Below are 18,795 nucleotides of genomic sequence, written 5' to 3'. Positions count from 1 at the left end.
CATGTAACCTAATTTATTTCCTAAGCTGGTGGACTTACCATATCCACTCTTCTGGACCACAAATCAACGCACCTTACGCGCTTTCACACCCGCGTGTTCTATATCGACCCTCGGCAACAGCTCGAACGTTGCCCTAGAATCTCTGTTAGACCGATTACCTACCTAACTAGATTCAGTCATTGCCAACTGAGTTAACAGAAATCTGGTGAGTGGGGGGATAACTAAGGTAGCTTTCGCGGTTTCGTCAAGTTCGGCAATCGGATGGTCACCCAAATCCCCTAGACTACACTAAAACTTGAGAAACACGCGGATCATGCAAAGACAGCCACGGCCTCTTACCGGCGAGTTTCACACGTCTGGGGTTCTGGCATACAAAACCGGATTGAACATGACGAAAAACCCCGAGCTTTTCCAGCGGTACTTGACAGCATAACACTGCTCAAGCCACCGTTGCATCCTCGCCCTAATTACCACTTGTCAGTAATTATCCGCTCGTCGAATGACCAGCGAAAAGTACAAACTTACACATCCCCCTCCCCCAGTACAGCTCTAACTGTCCTCACACCTCCCTTCCCGGGCCCATAATCAACTTCGTTACCCTCACGATCAACACAACCATCCACAGAAGCAGCAACGACCTCCAGCGGTACGCGGAACGGCACCTCTGGCTAGTGACAGGCTCAAACCCCCCGCTGTCATCGCCATCAACCCAGTGCCGGAACAACTTGACAACCACAGCCGGCGTCACCGCCAACCGCATCATCACCTGCAGCACAGCACCATTCAGCCCGGCGTCCAGCACCAGCGTGGCGTCATCGATCAATCTGGCGACCTCGACGGGGTCGGGAAGGATAGTAGCCTGCACGCCGAGGAGCTCGGCTGGGGCGCGGTTGGGGTTGTCATAGTGGGCGTATATGGGCATGTGGGAGTTGCCGAGGGGGCAATGCTGGATGGCTTGCAGGATCCTCACGTGGCGGGAGTGGGACCTGAGCGGTCTGGAGAGGCCGAAGCAGACGATTTTGGTTATAGTGGGGCTGTTGCTTGGGTTTAGGTTGGAGAGGATGTGTAGGAGGGCCGGGAGGCCGGTTTGGGCGTCGGCGAACCAGTCGTCCTCGGCTGTGGTGTTGTGGTGATGCACGCAACCGTAGATGGGGGCGGTAGATATCCATGTTTGGCCGGGGGTAAGGGGCTGGGGGATCGGCTGGTGGAGGAGGGCTTTGAAGAGCCTGGGCGCGTTAGGAGGAAGTGGTAAGGGAGGGGGGAGAGGCCTGTGAAAAGGTTGACGGCGTACTCTAGTTCGGTGGGGGTTTTACCATGTGCGGCTTTTAATTGCTCGAAGAGGTCTTTTAGTGATGAGATATCCGGAGGCACGTCCATGTCGTTTCTTAAGATCCTGATGGCTATGATGTTGGTGGCCGACATACTGTTACTGGTAAGGCTACGTGTCGTATCCTGTTGGTTTTCCTGTAGGGGCGTGAACAGCAGGTCGCTCAGGAGCTCGATGGTCATTGGACACGGTGTTGTTTACTGTGGGCAAGCTCAAAAGTCGCGGAGATAGCAAGATTTGAAGTAAAAGCTTACCCTTCTTAACACAAATACAACTTCTGGATACGAAGTAAGCCTCTCCCATTTCAACCTACGGTATGCGGTGGGTGAGAGTAGTAACATGCAGTGTCAAGGGAGCCTGGTATTTATACCTCGGCGCGTTTGGCCAGCATTTATTAAGATGACGCTGTAATTGACGTCGACCGGTCAGAAGCCGACCGGTCAGAAGCTCGGCATCTCTAGAGTAGGTAGGCTGACTACGGCATCAACAAGAGCACCTTAAGCGGATATGAAACGGTTGAGCTGAGGTGAATATGGATTAAGGGTGCTGGGCTCCGACAGGACACCCTGTCTGTTTACCTTGTTGGGAACATGGAGGGACAAAATTCCAGCTTTATAGTAAGTCAGTGAGTTCGGAGATCTGAACATATGCAGTGGCTCTAAAAACCACACAAAGGTAATGCAAGGTGTTAAACTCGATAGGAACAGACAATTTGCAATATGTTGGACAAAAGCAGATCCGCGAACTCAACATATCCGTCCAGAATCACTACCTACGGGCTTGATGTTCCAAAGGCAACTTCTATAACTCGGCCCTAGACGTTGAAAATGCAGGAGTGCCCATAACTATTTCGTTCTTCTACGTACGAGGCAAAAAACGAATGGTTCACAGACCAATGTTCATCTGTCAATCGATGAACATAGGCCACGATCCACCCAGGGCTCGAACCTGGAACCTCCTGATTCGTAGTCAGACGCGCTTCCAATTACGCCAGCGGACCTTGTTGGGAGGAGAGTTGGGATGTCGAGGTCTCTTTGAACCGCAATGGGACGAGTCCTCGTGATTCGGCGGACCTGAGTCAGGTTTCAGCCGGGTTGCCCGGACTCCGAAGTCAGGGGAACTCCGGGGAAATAAGAGCCCGCACGTGGCAGAAACAGAGAACCGGAGAACCGGAAAACTTTAAAAGTGCCATCAGGGGTTTCACAAATAACGGCACGCACCCGGAACATTGATATCCAGCATGTGGCTCCTCCCCGAGACATCCCCTGATTCAGGTGGGGTTCAGGGGTACATGACCCTAACCCTGAAATGTCGACTAACCAGTATCTTGGGTCCTCCCGATGGATGGCTCACGCCCGAAAAAGTCGCCTTGATCTAGACTCTGTGAGTAGGGGTGTTTTAAATCTGGCTATGACGCGTGATTATTTGGTGGGCTCATTACTGCGATGCAAGTCGGGATGGTGCGTTGGGGGGCGATGGGAAAACCAGGTTCACGGCTGGCTCCGCCCAGTGTCCCAGAGCTCTGGAAATGCGATAGGGCCTGAAAAATTTCCCATCAGACGACTCTCTGCCCAAACAGTCTTCCTCAGGCATGGATTCTCGCGGCTATTGGCTCTGCGGGCCCTCGCCGGGCCCAGACACAAGCCTGGATTTCCCGGACAAGACCAGATGGCACCGCAAGAACCCGGGGTGTGCGGGTGATCCCGCCGCGGAGATGCCTGCACTGTCTGGACCGGATGACTCAGCAGATTCTGTTAGCAATTGTGAGCTGATCGCTCGAATCGGGCGCTGCAATTATGCAATTATGCATGCGAAAAAAATTCGAAGGACGCCCAGCCGGGCCAATTGCGGGCGCGTCAATTCCAACCAAAGTAGCCAAGATCCGGCAGAGAGCTGGCATCGGCCCTCGGAGATGCAGATTCTGCGCCGATCTTACGGTACAACGATGTCGTACCACAGCCGCCCTTGCTATCAGTCGAGGCTAGCTAGCGCCGCAATCTGCGGCGACCGAGACGACGGATCCTATACGGCCATGTAGCAAAACGACGACAAGTCGACCGAGGGTGGGAAGAGTGTTTGGACCAAGATAAATACCCAGCAGTTCCGTGCCCAGCGGTAGGGAGCGGGTCGACATCGCAATCATCGACATTCACCCGCAGTTCCCCACTGGCAAAACTGGGAGCCGAATTTACAAGTTATATATTCTTTAACAAGGCCTCCCCCTTGGTGACAATAACAACAACAGCCCCCTGAGCCAACACTCACACGCACATATACCATACGTACACACACCACACCCTCACACACACACAACACACGCATTCAATTACTCTTGCAAATTCCCCATCGTTATGGCTGCCCCCCTTAGCAAGATCCAGCTTGGTATCGTCAAGGCGACGGCGCCTGTCCTCAAGCAACATGGCGTCGCCATCACGACCACCTTCTACAACAACATACTTCGCGAGGTTCCGGAGCTCAACAACATCTTCAGCTCGACCAGCAAGGTAACGGGCCGGCAGCCCCGCGCCCTCGCCGCCGCCGTCCTGGGGTATGCGACTTACATTGACGACCTCCCGAAGCTGACACACGCCGTCGAGCGCATCGCGCACAAGCATGTGTCCCTGCAGGTCACGCCTGCGCAGTACGACATTGTCGGCAAGTACCTGATCCAAGCCATCGGCCAGGTGCTGGGCCCCGCGGCAACTCCCGAGATCGTCGACGCCTGGATCGCCGCCTACGGCGTCCTCGCAAGCGTCTTCATCAACCGCGAAGGCGAGATGTACCAGGCCAATGCGGCCGAGAATTGGGCCGGCTGGCGCAAGTTCCGCATCGCCAAGAAGGTGCCCGAGAGCACCAACATCACGAGCTTCTACCTCGAACCGACGGACGGCGCTACCACGCTGCCCAAGTTCCTGCCTGGCCAGTATGTCAGCCTGCAGGTCCCTGTGCCCCAGCTCGGCTATCTGCAAAGCAGGCAGTACAGCTTGAGCGAGGGCTGGAGCGCCAAGACCGGCCACTACCGCATTAGCGTCAAGAAGGAGGACGGCGTCGAGAACAACATCCCCGGCATCATCTCCAACATGCTGCACGACAAGTACAACGAGGGCGACGAGGTCGAGCTGTCTCACCCTCAAGGCGAGTTCTTCCTGGACCCCTCGGATACCAGTAAGGAGGGCGTCCCGGCCGTCTTGATCTCGGGCGGCGTCGGCGCCACGCCGCTCAAGGCCATCCTCGACAGCCTCGTCGTCTCCCCGGCAGGAGAGCAGCCGGCCGTGAAGAGGCCCGTCTCGTGGATCCACGCGGCCCGTTCCAGCGCCATGCAGCCGTTTGGCGAGGCGGTACGGAAGATCTGCCGCGAGAACGAGAACGTGTCGGCCAACGTCTTCCTGCTCAGCGTGGGTGCCGACGACGTCTCGGGCGTCAACTACGAGTTTGGTGACATGCAACTCGATCTCGCCAAGCTGGACAAGGACCGCCACCTCTTCACCAGCGACCCCAGGGCCGAGTACTACATCTGCGGCCCCGAGCAATTCATGATTGACATCCGGCGCACACTGGTTGGCATGGGCGTCGACAAGAGCAGGATCTTCCTTGAATTGTTTGCGACTGGCGACGTCGCTGATGACGCGTAGAAGGGACGCATGGGAGCGGGCTGGGAGCATTAGTTACAGCGGCATTTTGTGACAGCGGATGGGGTTTGGAGTTTGGTTTGGTCAATCAATTGCTTCTTTGACTATATTTCCATAATTAGAGGAATTATGTAGAATACCAGGATTTCTTCTCTCTCTCGACAATGAATTTGCAACTTCCTTTTTCCTTCTAGACGCCATGCTGAGGCCGAACCATATCAGGACCCGTTCTGCTCAACATTAAGAACAGTGCCCAGGGGGATCAAGCCGCCAGCGCACCGTACCTCCTCCACCCTCTCTCATGACATGCCTGGGAGCAAGTGGTCCGGGACACCCTTCTCCCACCACAAGGCCAAGGCTGCAACATGGAAAAACGAAATGGCAAGAGAGCGCCCGCGCCAATCACAGCATCTCCTCCGCCCACGCCACGTTTCAAGTACATCGGGTGTTCTGCCACATGCCATTCCGCGATTACCGCTTTCTGTGTTTTTGAATCTCGAAGGCTGCTCCCGCCCGAACCCGCAGATGCCGCCGTCTTGACACGCTGTTCCTTTCGGAATCTTATCCACCGCCGCAAGTTGCAACTTTTGTCGCACTCGGCAGTGATCCGCACTCGACCCTTCTGATCTTCGTATTGGGCACTCTGTGTAGCGGGATGTTGACCATAGACGGAGGGGACTTGGGTCTGGCCGAGGGTCACGGAGTGCACCGATAAGCCGATAAGAGTATCGACCCTTCGCTCCCGGCGTGGGGCAACGTCGCACAGCTCCCCCCGTCATCCCGCCCCGGGATGGCTGCATGTGGCTGCGGGAAACGACGATCATAACCCGGTAGGGAATTCCGGGTCTCGATATCTATTTGCACTGAGCTGACCTTGATAACGGTTCTGCCAGACTATCGGTCGTTATCTATCGATATCTTGACCGCCCGGAGGTCTGATTCTCGCACAGAGAGAGATACGGGATCGATATCTCTGCATACAACTAGCTAGGTTCAGCATCATGGGCGGGGAATGCTTAGGCACGAGGTGGTATCGACAATGGACGGCATGCGTCCGGAGATAAAAAGCAGGGGAATCGGTGTCAGAGTCCAAACACTGATGCCCCGGGAGGCGAGCATGCGGGCGCTTGGAGATAGGGGCCAGCCCGATTTTCTACATGATCTCTACCCCAGTTGCCCATCGCCACTTCAGTTTTGCAAGGTCTCGCCAAGGCTCATCTGCCCGAGCTGGTCCATCGGGAGGACGCTGTAGATTCGATACCATTGTACATCAAGCTTAGGTAGTCAACTAATTGTGACATCGGCAGGGCATTTGAAGAAGGGAGTGCTGCTAATCAGTCAAGGCTGTTGCCCCAAGTCCCAAACCTACAGCATAAGCACAGTCATCCTAAATTCCTTATCTTATGTATCACTCACTCGTCCAGCATATCAACATCCTTGTGGCAGTACTGCTTTCGATGCAGCATCACAGCCGCGGGAGCAATCAACGCACGTGTTGCAATAGTATTCCAATGTGTGACTTGTATTATTGGCAATCGTTATAGCAGTATTATTGACGGATTGCAATTGCACTAACCCCTGTTCGGCGATTAACACCCAGTGAATCCGTTTTGGAACCGTTCACATGGGGGAGATGATGTAGTTCACGGCCCCTGAGCAGGGTGAGCGCAGAGGAGCAATTTCTGTCATTCAGTCTGACGGTCACTTCACTGTGAATGCAAGCACAGTGGCTTTGCGGGGCATTCTCGATAACAGAATGCGGCGGACTCCTGAGGTTACACCGGGGTGAATGTGGCTCCTCGGAGGTTGTATGCAGAGCGGCTACCGTGTAACAGGTCTAGGTTTCGGATCTTGGGGGCTTTACTTCACCATAGCCATTTGGACTTATAAACAATGCATGAAAATTCTAAAAGTATTTTGAGAGTGACGTAAATCGAATGTAATTGTGTAGAAGATGTGGCATGCTGGTGTTCGTGACGGGCAAGTATCGATCGTCGAGGTACTGGCCCAACCGGCTATGGGGCTGGTCGGTGAGCAGTCATCTTCAAGTCAACGTTGTTTGCACTCAAGCAGTCGTTCACATCGGACCGTAGAGGGTATCTATATGGCATGCTTCTGCAATTTCCCCCGTGTAATTAGTCCCAAAATAATATACGCTCCTAAGCTGGCCAAGTACCTCACGGATTCCGTACCAACTTGAGTGTTGATACGATGTATATTGCGGGCGTCATCCAGAGGTTAAATGTAGGCATGCTATCAAGTGACCTTGAACCGATGGGTTACTGGTCCATTGTTTGAGATAACTCGGGGAGTTCGGCCCAGGAATCGGTTACTGTGACGCGTGAAGAAGTGAGTCTAGTTCAACAAGCGCGTTCACCTAATGTTATTTGATTTCGTCTGAATTCGTTTCCATCAGGTTACCGTGGGTTTTTCATCAGTGGAGGAAGGCACTCTAGGCCTCCGTCTTGACCGTTAAGGTATAACCCTTCAACAACATCCCCTGATCAAGCCCTCACCTTTCTACCCACAAATTGTAACGTGATCTTCTCCTTCACTTGCTAAGATATCAACTTCACTTCAAACAATTCAATTTCGGGCATATTTTCTCCCGCCAATTCCTTCCTTTGCTCTATAAAATCCATCCATCTTCGCCCTCTCTCCCCATTGTATTCCTTCCACTTTCAAACCACACCACTACCAACAACGGCGGCAGTAGCAACAGCAGCAGTGAGCGACCGTTGCCCACTGCGATTTTACGGTCCTCCGCCGAGGAGCCCTTTGCTTATTTGTTGTCCTCATTTATTCTCCACTCATTCTCTACTTAACCCAGGCTGTCATCTCCATCATTGTTCAGCGAGCGATAATTATCACTACTTTGGTAACATTGTAGTGGTTGTCTCTCGCCTACATTCCACTCCTTCGAGCGACTATTACCTACTTCTAGCAAAAAGAGCTAACTTACTCGAGGCAGCTACTATCACTCGATACCATCATCGTCGCTTTCGTTCACGGGCGACAAAAAATCAGTCTTCTTTAGCAGTTGCTTGCTACGTCTGGATAACCATCATCACACTTATCAGCGCGCGTTTTATTTTCCCCCAGAGACTAGCATCCAGCTCACAGAAGAAGCATCTATAATTGGCGATTACTATCGTACTAGTGTCTTGCCATTCCATCATCATCGCACCTAGCGCGAGCCACCATCTCTCATCATTAGGTAATTGCCCCTGGCCCGCTCAGTACATCCCTTCACACCGCTGATCCCAATGGTGAATACAGGAACGAGCAATCCGGTCATCATGCCATACATCGACAAGAAGCCTGTTTCCGAGCCGATCGCAGTGGTCGGCTCGGGCTGCCGCTTCGCTGGAGAGGTCAACAATCCGTCCGAGCTGTGGCGACTGCTCGCCAACCCAACCGACCTGAGTCGGGAGATTCCCGCGGCGCGCTTCACCATTGACGCTTTCTTTCATCCGGAGGGCGAGTATCACGGCACGACCAACTCGCCTAAAGCATATTTCCTCGATCAGGACCATCGCGTTTTCGACGCTGGCTTCTTCAATATCACTCCCAAGGAGGCCGAGGCCATTGACCCCCAGCAGCGTATGCTTCTGGAGGTTGTGTACGAGGCTCTCGAGGATGCTGGCTACACCCTGCGCACTTACTCGGGAAAGAAAGTTGCCGTGTTCGCCGGCATCATGACCGCGGACTACGATACCCTCTCGCAGCGCGACGAACTGGACTCCAGCCAGTATTACGCCACGGGCAATGCGCGTTCAATCCTGTCCAACCGCATCTCGTACTTTTTCAACTTTGTTGGCCCGTCAATGACCATTGATACCGCTTGCTCCTCCAGCCTTGTTGCCCTTCACCAAGCTGTGCTGAGTCTGCGGTCGGGCGAATGCGAAATGGCCTGCGTGGCCGGTGCCAATCTTATCATCACCCCCGAGCAATTCATCGCCGAGTCTAGCTTGCACATGCTCAGCCCCTCCGGCCACTGCCGTATGTGGGATGCCAACGCTGACGGCTACGCACGCGGTGAAGGTGTCGCTGCTGTATTCATCAAGCCCCTGAGCCTGGCAATCCGGGATGGTGATCGCATTGACGCCATCATCCGCGAGACTGGCGTTAACTCGGACGGCCGTTCCCGAGGTATCACCATGCCCAATTGGACCGCCCAGTCACAGCTGATCCGGGACACCTACGCCCGGGCTGGTCTGGATCCTAAGATCCCCGAGGATCGTTGCCAGTATTTTGAAGCTCACGGCACCGGCACTAGAGCTGGTGATCCTAACGAGGCGCGCGCCATCGAGGACGCTTTTTTTCACAAGGGCGAGGCACTCACCTCCGGCCAAGATGTCGATCCGACGCTGGGTGAACCTACAAAACTTCTCGTCGGATCCGTCAAGACCATCATCGGCCACACCGAAGGTGCGGCTGGTCTTGCCGGTCTACTGAAGGTTGTGCAGAGCATGCGCAACAACTCGGTTCCGCCTAATCTTCACTTGACGGCACTCAACCCTGACGTACAGCAGTACTGTAGTAACTTACTTGTCCCTACTACCGTATTGCCTTGGCCGGACCCCCCGGCCGGCCATCCAAAGCGGGCAAGTGTCAACTCGTTTGGCTTCGGGGGCACGAACGCGCACGTCATTGTTGAACAATACCTACCTGAGGTCCACAACAATGTCGCGTCTCTCTGGAACCCTGATGTAGAGAGGCTGTTGAACCCTGGATCTCTGATCCGCAACGATAACAACTCCCCGGCCCAAGTGTGTCTGCCGCTCGTCTTGTCCGCCGCCTCACCAAAGTCGCTAGCCGCAGCTGTTCGTAATTGCCGCAACTACCTTCGACAATCGGCCCCACCTGTTGGTGAGCTCGCCTGGCACCTCCTTACGCGACGGACGACGTTCCCGTTCCGGCTCTCGGTGTCTGGGCTTTCTGTCCCTGAACTCGTCAGCAAACTCGACTTGATCACCTCCAAATTCCAGACGCAGAATTCATCTGCGATCTCCACCCTAACACGAGCCCGACCGGACAACGAATCCCCCAAGATCCTGGGCATCTTCACAGGTCAGGGCGCTCAATGGGCCACCATGTCGCGTGGCCTCTTCAGAACTAGCCAAGTTTTTGCTTCTATTATCCGTGAGCTCGACGGGATCCTTCAAGCCTGCCCGGATCCCCCGTTCTGGACTTTGGAGGAGCAGATTCTGGCCGACGGGGACAACTCAATGCTGGACAGTGCCTCAGTCTCCCAGCCGCTTTGTACCGCCGTCCAGCTTGCCCTTGTGGAGCTTGTTTGGAGTCTCGAGAAGAGCTTCCACACCGTCGTTGGCCACTCCTCTGGTGAGATCGCCGCAGCCTACGCCGCGGGCAAGATCCGTCTCCGCGATGCGATTCTCATCTCCTACTATCGCGGCCTGAGCGTGCACAGGGCACACGGTGAGAATGGAGCCAAAGGCGGAATGCTTGCCGTCGGTATGACAAAGGCCGAGGCTGAAGAGCTGTGTGCAAGGGACGAATACCGCCATGGCCTCACCATCGCGGCCCACAATGGCCCGTCCAGCGTCACTCTCTCGGGCGACCTAGACCTCGTAGAGCATGCTCGCGACTATCTGATTGAGCAGAAAAAGTTTGCCAGACAGCTGGTTGTCGACACCGCCTACCACTCCCCGCACATGGAGGGTCCCGCGGTTACGTACCTCCAGGCGTTATATGACTGCGACATTAAGCCTGTGACCTGTAACAGCGGCATCAACTGGGTTTCGAGTGTCTACGGTTCGGGCGAGCCCCCAAGCGAAGAGCTCACAGCCATCTACTGGAAAGACAACATGGTCGAGCCGGTCTTATTCTACGAGGCTGTCGGCACTGCGCTGGAAACCTTTGGTCCTTTTGACTGTGCCATTGAGGTTGGGCCGCATGCTGCGCTGAGAGGACCCGTCACCCAGACTATGAAAGAGAAAAACGGCAGCGCAATCCCGTACTGTGGCATTTTGCGCCGGCACGAGGATGACCGCGTGTCTTTCGCCGACTTCCTTGGCTGGATGTGGTATCAATTTGGCTTTTCAAGCATGAATCTGGGCACGTTTGTCGCCACCAGTTCGCAATTCGAACTCGCTGACAGCCGTGTGACGGGTGTGACGGGTGTGCCGTCTTACCCATGGGACCACTCCCAGATACACTACCGCGAATCGCGCATCTCCCGACAGTACCACTTCAAGGCTGACAAGCCACACGAGCTGCTCGGTGTTCGCACGCGCGACGACAATCAATACCACCTTCGCTGGCGCAACATCCTGAAGCTCGAGAGACTCCTCTGGGCTAGGCATCACAGCTTCCAAGGCCAGGCTCTGCTCCCCGCATCGGCCTATCTGGTCATGGCTCTGGATGCCGCACGGCTCGTCTTGGCCGGCCGCCCGGCTTCCACCGTCGAGCTTCAGGACCTGACGTTCCCCAGCGGCATCATCCTCGAGCCGAACACGCCGGGGGTCGAGATCTTGTTCACAATAACGATGGAGCAGGAGCTGCTAGACACCATTGAGGCGTCCTTTACCCTCACTTCTGCCGTGGCGGACGGCCGCACGGATATGAAGAAGAATTTTGGCGGAAAGCTCGTCATTACCCTTGGCCAACCGTCTGCGCGGACGTTGCCCGGCCGGCCGAAGGAGAGAGCGGAGACGTTGCACGCCAGCCCCCAAGGCTTCTACGACATGATGGCAGGAACCGGATTGGTGTACACTTCGCCCTTCAAGGGACTCCAGACCCTCGAGCGGCGCTACAACTTCGCGTCGGGAATGGTGAGGAAGCTTCATCCAGAGGATGCAACCAAGTTGTCCATCAGCCCGGCGACGCTGGATAGTTGCTTGCAGACTGCGTTTGCCACCATCTCATCTCCCGGCGATGGCGCCATCTGGACCCCGTTCTTGCCTGTGCACATGGATTTGGTTCGCTTCAACTTGGCCATTTGCGACATCGAGAACCAGGGAGACACCCTCGCGGTCGACGCATACATAACCAAAGCCACACCTACCGACGGCAAAGCGCCGGCATCGTTCACGGCCGACATCGAAATCTTCAACGCCAAGGGCGACATGGAGGTCCAGGTGCAGGGGCTGACCGTCGGGTCTTTCAGCTCAACCAAGCCCGAGGACGACTACGAGCTGTATCTGACGACGAGGTGGGACGTTGATCCCGATTACGAAATCGTCAAGGCAGAACCCGTGGGTCCTAATCACGACTCACTCATTTTGGATGAGAGCTGCGACCGGGTTGCGTCGTTCTACCTCCGTGACCGTCTGGTGAGCTTTTGGCCTGCAGAGACGGAGGAGACGCTGGAAGCGTTCATCCGGACATCTCCTTACTCCGGTGCCCTAGACTTCATCCGCCGGCTGGGCGGTAACCTGCCGGACGTGCTCGAGGCAATGCTCCCGGTGGTCCTTGCGGAGGCCCGTAATCTTGTCGGTTTCCAGAAGCATATCGCCCGCGTCGTCCGGCAGATCTCCCACAAGTACCCGCGAATGAACGTCCTGGGGCTGACGGATCCTGAGCTGGGCCTTTCGGAGCATGTTCTCGCCGGCCTGGGAGATTCTTTCATGTCGTATCGACTCGGGGGCGAACCGGAAACGAACCTGGAGAGCCGTATCCCCCTCAGCGACTCGCTCAGGAAGAAGATCATGGTGGACAAGGTTGACTTGGAGAAGGCGTCGAACGATGCGATGCTGTACGACCTCGTCGTTCTTGCCACTTCTCTGATTGAGCCCGGCAAGACCGACATGGTGCTCAAGGCGATCAAGAGCATGATGCGGCCGGGAGGCTTCCTCATTTTGATCAACCTATCCAGCACTCCACTCAAGGATCGGATTCGGCGATTCGCCGGCCTCCAAGCCAAAGCCGCCGACGTTGTGTCACCGGCAGACTGGCGTGCTCTACTTGACCAAGTCGGACTCGGCACCTCGATGACGGGTTCGCATCAGACCTACCCGTCCGGCTTGTCAATGATCGTCCGTCAAGCCGACTGCCCCGAGAAGCGCCCAGTGTTCCACCAACTCACGCACAATTGCCCTGAGAACCCCGTGGCACTCCGCTATACTATGAACCCTCCTGGCAGCAACGCGACGTTGACCAATCACGCTTTGGTTATCGGCAAGCCGGACAGGCGGCGATATATCTGCTACCATCTGGGAGCCCTGTGTGACAGGGTTACGAAAATCGAATCGCTGGACGATCTACCCATCCAAACTGTCTCGTCGTTCTCCGCAGTGATTATCCTCTGCGACTGTTACAAACCGATTCTCGCCAATATGACGGAGAAACAGATGGACGCTCTCCGCGCAATGTTCAGGCCAGAGATGACGGTGCTGTGGGTCACGCTCAACGCCCGATTCCACAACCCTGACCAGGCTGCGTCGTTCGGATTCGCGCGGACTTTGGCCGCCGAGACCCCCGGTTTGGTGCTGCAACTAATTGACGTGGAGCACGACATTACCGCGGGCGATGCTATCATCGCCGCTTTTGCTCAGCTCACGAAGCGGAAGCCCGCAGGCGACCACAAGGGCCCCAAGTCGCTCTGGACTCACGAGCCAGAGGTCTATATCGAGCACAGGCGCCGTCTTGTGGCTCGAGTCCTCCCATGGAAAGAGGGTAACGACCGGGTCAATGCGCCTCGGCGTGTGGTTTCGAACGTCGTCAACACGCTGAGCAATGTCGTTCAGGTTGTGTCTGCCGTATCCGAGGGCAGATTCACCCGGTACGAGGCGGTCGTCGAGAAGCACTCTGCCGGGTTGCAGCAGGTCAACTATAGCACGGCGGATCCAGTGGACATCGTAGGAAAGGCCTACTCTGCCCACATCTGCGTCGGACAGGCCCACCAGACTCGGGAGACCCAGGTCACGCTTGCAAAGTCGAATGCATCGTTCGTCATCCCACATTCGGTTTGCGTCGCCAACATCGACAATGGGTCTGGCCAGCTGAACCAACCGGTCTTCGTTGCTCTCCTGATCCGGTACATTTCGGCTCTCGGGGTTGCGAAGGCCGCTGAGGACAAGCCGGTGTTGTTGATTGAGCCAGACAAGATGTTCCACCACTGCCTCGGCCACGTTCTGAACAAGTCTGGGATCGAGTTCCGCGTTTACACAACTGATGAAAACACCTGGAGCAGCCACCCTGGGACGATCTATCTCCACCCCAACAGTCCTGTTCGCGAGGTGAAGGCGCTTTTCCCTCCCGACGGCGCCGTGGTCATCGACATGCTGCCAAAGACGAGCCAAATCTCGCAGACTCTTGTCCGGTTGCTGCCCGGGAACTGCCAGTACAACCCTAGCACGACTCTCGTGGATGCAGAACTCCCGCTCGCCCGTGAAGATATCAAAGCCCTTGAGCACCTCTGGAAAGAGGCTGTCAACTTTGCGCGCCTCGTCACGCTCAAAGGGCCGTACCGTGCTGCTCCCAAGATGATGTCGGTACCTGATTTGCTTCAATCCGCGGAGTCGGTTGGACCTTTCCAGATCGTTGACTGGAAAGCGGAGCGCAACGTATCGCAGATTGTCAAGCCGCTGGTCGGGACTCGCATGCTGAGCCCGCACAAGACCTACGTCCTCGTCGGCCTGACCCGTGACTTTGGCCAGAGCCTGTGCACCTTCTTGGTCCAACAGGGTGCTCGCAACCTGGTCTTGTCTAGCCGAAACCCGCCGAAGCACCTGCTCCGGTGGCAGACCGAGCTCATCCGCAAGGGCATCAACGTTCGCTTCGAGGCACTGGACGTCACGAGCCTGGACCAAGTCAGGGCGCTAAAGTCGAAGCTGGCGTTGGACATGCCGCCCGTCGGCGGTGTCGTCAACGGGGCAATGGTCCTCGAGGACCGCGTCTTCTCCCAGATGACGGTCGAGACCCTGCATCGGGTCATGCGCCCCAAGACGGTCGGCTCCAGCAACCTCGACGCCGTCTTCGACAGCCGGGACATGGACTTCTTCATTATGACCTCATCCTTCGCCGCCATCGGCGGCCACGCGGGCCAGTCCAACTACGCCGCGGCAAACATGTACATGAACGGGCTGGCCGCGTCGCGGCGGCGGCGCGGGCTGCCCGGCTCGGTGCTCAACATCGGCGTCATCTACGGTCTCGGCTTCCTGCACCGCGAGAAGGACGACCTGTACCGGGGCCTCGAGCGCGAGGGCTACCCGCCCGTCTCGGAGCGCGACCTGCACCACATGTTCGCCGAGGCCATCGCTGCGGGCAAGCCCGTGCGCGGCCAGCTCTACGACATCACGACCGGCCTGCGCCGCTTCGACGCCGACGGCCCCACCCTCGCCTGGCACCACGACCCGCGCTTCTCGCACTTCACCCGGCGGCAGGACCCCCCCGCGCCGGCGGGCGACGCGCCCACCGGCGACGCCCCCCAGAAACGGACTCTGAAGGAGCTCGCCGACGCCGCCGAGACTAAGGACGAGCTCGTTGACGTGCTGGTCGCCGGCTTCATCGCCCGTCTGCAGAGCCAGTTGCACCTGGAGGAGGGAGCTGTCACGGGCGACCACAGCGTGGGCGACTTGGGGGTGGATTCGCTCGCGGCGGTGGAGATCCGCTCGTGGGTCTGGAAGACGCTCGGGCAGGATGTGGCCGTGATGAAGATGCTGAGCGGCACGACGATCCGGAAGCTGTGCCAGGATATCGCGGAGAGGATTATGCAAGGGCGGAAGACGGAGGAGGAGGACTAAGGGAGAGAAAATGGAGGTGACGGTGCCCGGAGGAGAAGACACAGGGCAAAGGGGAGGGAATATGGATAATTATTTGGGGGGTTTGTCGACAGGGAAAACGAAGAGGATCTTTAAGGGCCTCTCTGATGGATTCAGAAATTGTATTGAGAGCATGACCATTCATGGGGCTTGTACAGTATTAGAGAAATCTGATTATTGTGAATATTAGGTTGCTTCCTGTAACCGCTGGTGACTTGACGTTTGGCCATGTAATCATACATGCAATATGCCCAGAGCTGATGGGCGTCCCGAAGCCGGCGACGGCCTGCCGGTGTTTCGCTGTGGACGGCTCAAATCTGCTGCATGACACTACTCAGCAAGTAAGCAATCGGCTCACATTCTCATTCCGACATCCAATGAGCTATGCAGGATCTTGTAGATCACGTAATATCCGGTGCTACGCCGTTTCAACAGAACCAAGCTAGATTCTGTTGAGCAACGGGCCGTGCGACCTTTGGTTCGACGCCATCGGAACTCGAGCCGGAAAACGTACGGCCCACGCACCGAACTGGCCAATTCTGAGCGGCCGCATACGTCTCGAGTTGCACATTTGATGCGGGGTCTCGTGTTTTGTGTTGCGGTCTGTTATTCGCATGGGAAGGGGATGATCGTGAGGGGGGGGGGGGTGAGGGGTAGTGGCAATATCCATCTACGTACTTATACTACGAGAGATCCGAGTCTGGTGAGTGGGAATTGGAGAGATGGATCGGAGCGGCGAGAGCGCCTAATTAAGCTCGCCCCGGCCGCTAAGATATAGATCACCGACCCGGTCAACTTATCCTTTCCCTCCCAATCCTCAATAGACTCCCTCCGCCCATTCCGAAAGACCCAGCTCCCGAACTAAAAACCCGAGCAGTTCCCACCGTTTTCTGCCGGGGCCACACCACCACCAACATAGTCAACATTGTCCACAACCATGGCGACCATAGCAGCAGCATCAGCAGCAGACCAATCGCACCTCCCCTCGCACGAGCGCGTGGTGCCGGGCTCGGTGAACCTCGCCCCAGCCGCCTGGCCGCGGACCGCCGTCTCCGCAACGGCCTCGATCGACGCGGCCGGCGTCGCGCAGCGCACCATCTCGGCGCTCAACGCGGCCCTCGCACAAGCCGACCTCGACGCCATCACCAACCTGTTTCTTCCGGATGACCCCGACAATAACAATACCAACAACAATCCCCCCAACCCCGACCCCAACCCCAATGGAACCCCCAACAGCAATGCCGCCGCCGCCACCACCGTTCCCACCCCCTTCTGGCGCGACCACCTCGCCCTCGCCTTCTCCCTGCGCACGCTGAGAGGCCGCGCCGCGATCCGCGCCTACCTGACTAGCCTGCCAGCGCAGGCGCTGAAGGGGCTGCAGCTGGAGGTGGACGGGTCTTCGGCGTTCCGGGCGCCGCAGGTTGCCGGGTTCCGGCCGGGGGGCGACGTGCGCGGGGTGGGGTTCTTCGTCAAGGTGGAGAACGGGGTCGGGACGGGCCGCGGGGTGGTCAGGCTCGTGGAGAGCGGCGGGGAGGGTCAGTGGAAGATCTGGACGCTGTACACGGCGCTGGAGGAGCTCCGCGGGTTCGAGGAGGCCAGGGGCCCCCGGCGGGAGGTGGGCGTGCAGCATGGAAGCGTGGTGGGGAGGAAGAATTGGGAGGAGAGGCGGAGGGAGGAGGCCGAGTTCGGGACGGAGGAGCCGGAGGTGTTGATTATCGGTAAGTAACAGTACCTTTATGTTCGATGGGGATCTTGGGGGGGTTCGTGGCTTTTTTTTTTTTTTTTTTTTTTTTTTTCTCCTTTCTCTGCTTTGGAGATGCTGACGACCATCAGGGGCTGGCCAAGGTGGCCTAAGCATCGCTGCGAGGCTCAAGATGCTGGGCGTGTCGGCCCTCATTATCGAGCGAAATGCTGCTGTGGGCGACAACTGGCGGCAGCGCTATTCCCAACTTGTGCTGCATGACCCGGTCTGGTACGATCATATGCCGTACATCCCTTTCCCCGACTCGTGGCCCGTGTTCACGCCCAAGGACAAGATGGCGGACTGGTTGGAGTTTTATGCCAGAACTCTTGACCTCAATGTGTGGACGTCGACAAGCTTGGTATCTCAGAAATGGGACGGTGCCAAGAACCAATGGACTGTTGTCATTGAGCGCGTCCGTGGGGACAATGGCCAGACTGAGACCAGGACGCTCCACGCGAAACACATTGTTCTTGCCACAGGCCATTCCGGCAAAGCGAACATGCCGATCATCCCGGGGATGGAGGCATTCAAGGGCGATAGGCTCTGTCATTCGACCGAGTTCGACGGCGCCAAGGTCTCTGCCAAAGGCAAGAAGGCTGTTGTTGTCGGAGCCTGCAACTCCGGCATGGACATCTGCCAGGACTTTGTCGAAAAGGGGTACGATGTGACGCTGGTGCAGCGCTCCTCGACCTGCGTTCCCTCCAGCGACGGGGCGTTGAAGATCACCTTCGGCGTACTGTACGAGGAGGGCGGGCCGCCGACCGAGGACAGCGATCTCTGGGTGCAAGGCTGGCCGTTCGAGGTCTTGAAGTCCATCCAGGTTGATCTGACCAAGTTCATGGTGGAGCATGACAAGGAGATGCTGGAAGGACTGGAGAAAGCTGGGTTCAAGACCGACACGGGGCCGCATGGATCCGGCGTGTTTTCAAAGTATATTCAGAAAGCCGGAGGTTACTATATTGACGTTGGCGGGTCCCAGTTGATCATCGACGGAAAGATCAAGGTCAAGCAGGGACAGGAGGTAGTGGAAGTCCTGCCGAAAGGGTTGAAGTTTGCCGACGGAACCGAGCTGGAGGCGGATGAGGTTGTGTTTGCCACAGGGTATGACAACATGAAAACGACGGCGAGAGCGATCTTTGGCGATGAGCTTGTAGGCCAGGTGGGAGATGTCTGGGGTTTGGACGAGGAAGGCGAGATGAGGACCATCTGGAGGGAGAGCGGGCACCCGGGGTTTTGGTTCCATGGAGGCAATTTGGCTCTGTGCAGGTACTTTTCAAGGCTGCTGGCGCTGCAGATCAAGGCGAGGCTCGAGGGGTTGGACATACGGCCTTAGTATGGACGAGGGAAGGGAATAACAAGTCAATTTGA

The 18,795-nt window shown here is 56.7% G+C and overlaps 4 protein-coding genes and 1 non-coding gene across 5 annotated transcripts; 3 read left to right on the top strand and 2 right to left on the bottom strand.

The window, feature by feature from the left end:
* Positions 1-559: 559 nt before the first annotated feature.
* MFIFM68171_08250 (uncharacterized protein) lies at positions 560-1,509 on the bottom strand (the record flags this gene model as incomplete). The annotated part of the gene is made up of 2 exons (XM_071063670.1): positions 560-1,226; positions 1,292-1,509. The coding sequence occupies 2 exons, from the start codon at positions 1,507-1,509 to the stop codon at positions 560-562; spliced, it is 885 nt and encodes a 294-aa protein (XP_070919771.1).
* A 745-nt stretch (positions 1,510-2,254) lies between these two features.
* On the bottom strand, positions 2,255-2,327 carry MFIFM68171_t116. The gene has a single exon. It is a non-coding gene; the product is annotated as a tRNA-Arg (tRNA).
* Positions 2,328-3,678: 1,351 nt separating this feature from the next.
* Positions 3,679-4,959, top strand: MFIFM68171_08249 (nitric oxide dioxygenase; the record flags this gene model as incomplete). Its single annotated transcript, XM_071063669.1, has 1 exon — positions 3,679-4,959. The coding sequence occupies one exon, from the start codon at positions 3,679-3,681 to the stop codon at positions 4,957-4,959; it is 1,281 nt and encodes a 426-aa protein (XP_070919770.1).
* Positions 4,960-8,255: 3,296 nt separating this feature from the next.
* MFIFM68171_08248 (Lovastatin nonaketide synthase) lies at positions 8,256-15,665 on the top strand (the record flags this gene model as incomplete). Its single annotated transcript, XM_071063668.1, has 1 exon — positions 8,256-15,665. The coding sequence occupies one exon, from the start codon at positions 8,256-8,258 to the stop codon at positions 15,663-15,665; it is 7,410 nt and encodes a 2,469-aa protein (XP_070919769.1).
* A 955-nt stretch (positions 15,666-16,620) lies between these two features.
* MFIFM68171_08247 (Putative flavin-containing protein) lies at positions 16,621-18,760 on the top strand (the record flags this gene model as incomplete). Its single annotated transcript, XM_071063667.1, has 2 exons — positions 16,621-17,401; positions 17,517-18,760. 2 exons carry the CDS (start codon positions 16,621-16,623, stop codon positions 18,758-18,760), a joined length of 2,025 nt encoding a protein of 674 aa, XP_070919768.1.
* Between the last annotated feature and the right edge of the window lie 35 nt (positions 18,761-18,795).

This window comes from Madurella fahalii (genome assembly GCF_045866475.1).
Source record: "Madurella fahalii IFM 68171 DNA, scaffold_4, whole genome shotgun sequence".
In the NCBI taxonomy this organism is placed as follows: Eukaryota; Fungi; Ascomycota; class Sordariomycetes; order Sordariales; genus Madurella; species Madurella fahalii.
The sequence above is the reverse complement of the archived record's forward strand: the minus strand, read 5'-3'. Positions and strand labels throughout refer to the sequence as shown.